The sequence below is a fragment of the Octodon degus genome, unplaced genomic scaffold (genome assembly GCF_000260255.1).
Source record: "Octodon degus isolate 3935 unplaced genomic scaffold, OctDeg1.0 scaffold00020, whole genome shotgun sequence".
Classification (NCBI taxonomy): domain Eukaryota; kingdom Metazoa; phylum Chordata; class Mammalia; order Rodentia; family Octodontidae; genus Octodon; species Octodon degus.
Genome location: NW_004524596.1, coordinates 685,909 through 686,720, shown reverse-complemented (window position 1 = coordinate 686,720; position 812 = coordinate 685,909). Strand labels below are relative to the sequence as shown.

Genomic DNA, 812 nt, shown 5'->3' with positions numbered 1-812 from the left:
AAAGTTATTAATATGTAAAAGATGAGACAAATAGTAACATACTGAAAAAGTACATGTTGTCATTAAAAAATATAGAATATGGAGTTAAATATCTTAGAATAACATTTTACCTGTCAGTCTGTAGTTTCCAAGTTCTAGTATGTTGGGCAGCATCTCCATGATGTTGCTGATGCAAATGCTGAGGATGCCTCCTTTGCTGCTGTTCTTGCTGAACTTCGACCCAGCATGGAGGAACAGTAGCTGAGAACCGAGGGGTCAATGTCTCAAAGCGGGTTAGCTCTACTAGAGATGTCAAGATTTCAAGGGTGAATGGCTGGTCCACCAATAGATCAACTCCTTAACATCAGTGAATGTGGTAATTAAAAGAGAAAAAAGAAAAAAAGTATAATTTTAATTCTTTTTTCTATTGAACTATCATATTGTCAAATATCCAGAAAATTAATAAAGTGGATCCAGGTATCTAGATTCAACTACAACTGTTGGAATAACAACAAAAAGAAAAAAAAAGTCCATCTTCAATCATTTACAACATAGAAAGAATAAACGGTCATTTTTGGAGAAATCCAAATTTAACCTGTTAAAAGAGGGCTTTATTTAACTCTATGTTAATAAGGTCAAAAACAGTGACACTAAAATGCAGAACAGTTCATATCAAATCAATAATTAACTTTTAAAAATTGGTATTTATAAAACAAAATGCTAGACATGGCTCAGTGGTCTAAAGCACCTACTTAGAACAAGCTTAGCAAAGCACAGGGACCGTGGTTCAATCCCCCAGCACCACATGCCTGCCAGCCCCGCCCCCTGGTGGG

At 35.7% G+C, this 812-nt stretch overlaps 1 protein-coding gene across 9 annotated transcripts in view; it reads right to left on the bottom strand.

Moving 5' to 3' along the window:
- Nucleotides 1-812, bottom strand: part of Birc6 (baculoviral IAP repeat containing 6) — a 256,628-nt gene that overhangs the window by 167,791 nt on the left and 88,025 nt on the right. For all 9 annotated transcript variants that reach the window (XR_002820364.1, XM_004627598.2, XM_004627599.2 and 6 more), the window contains exon 12: nt 111-336. Coding sequence is in view for 8 of the 9 variants with exons in the window: in XM_004627598.2 (XP_004627655.1) it covers nt 111-336 (226 nt within the window). In the remaining variant the exon portion in view is untranslated. The remainder of the gene's footprint in view (nt 1-110; nt 337-812) is intronic.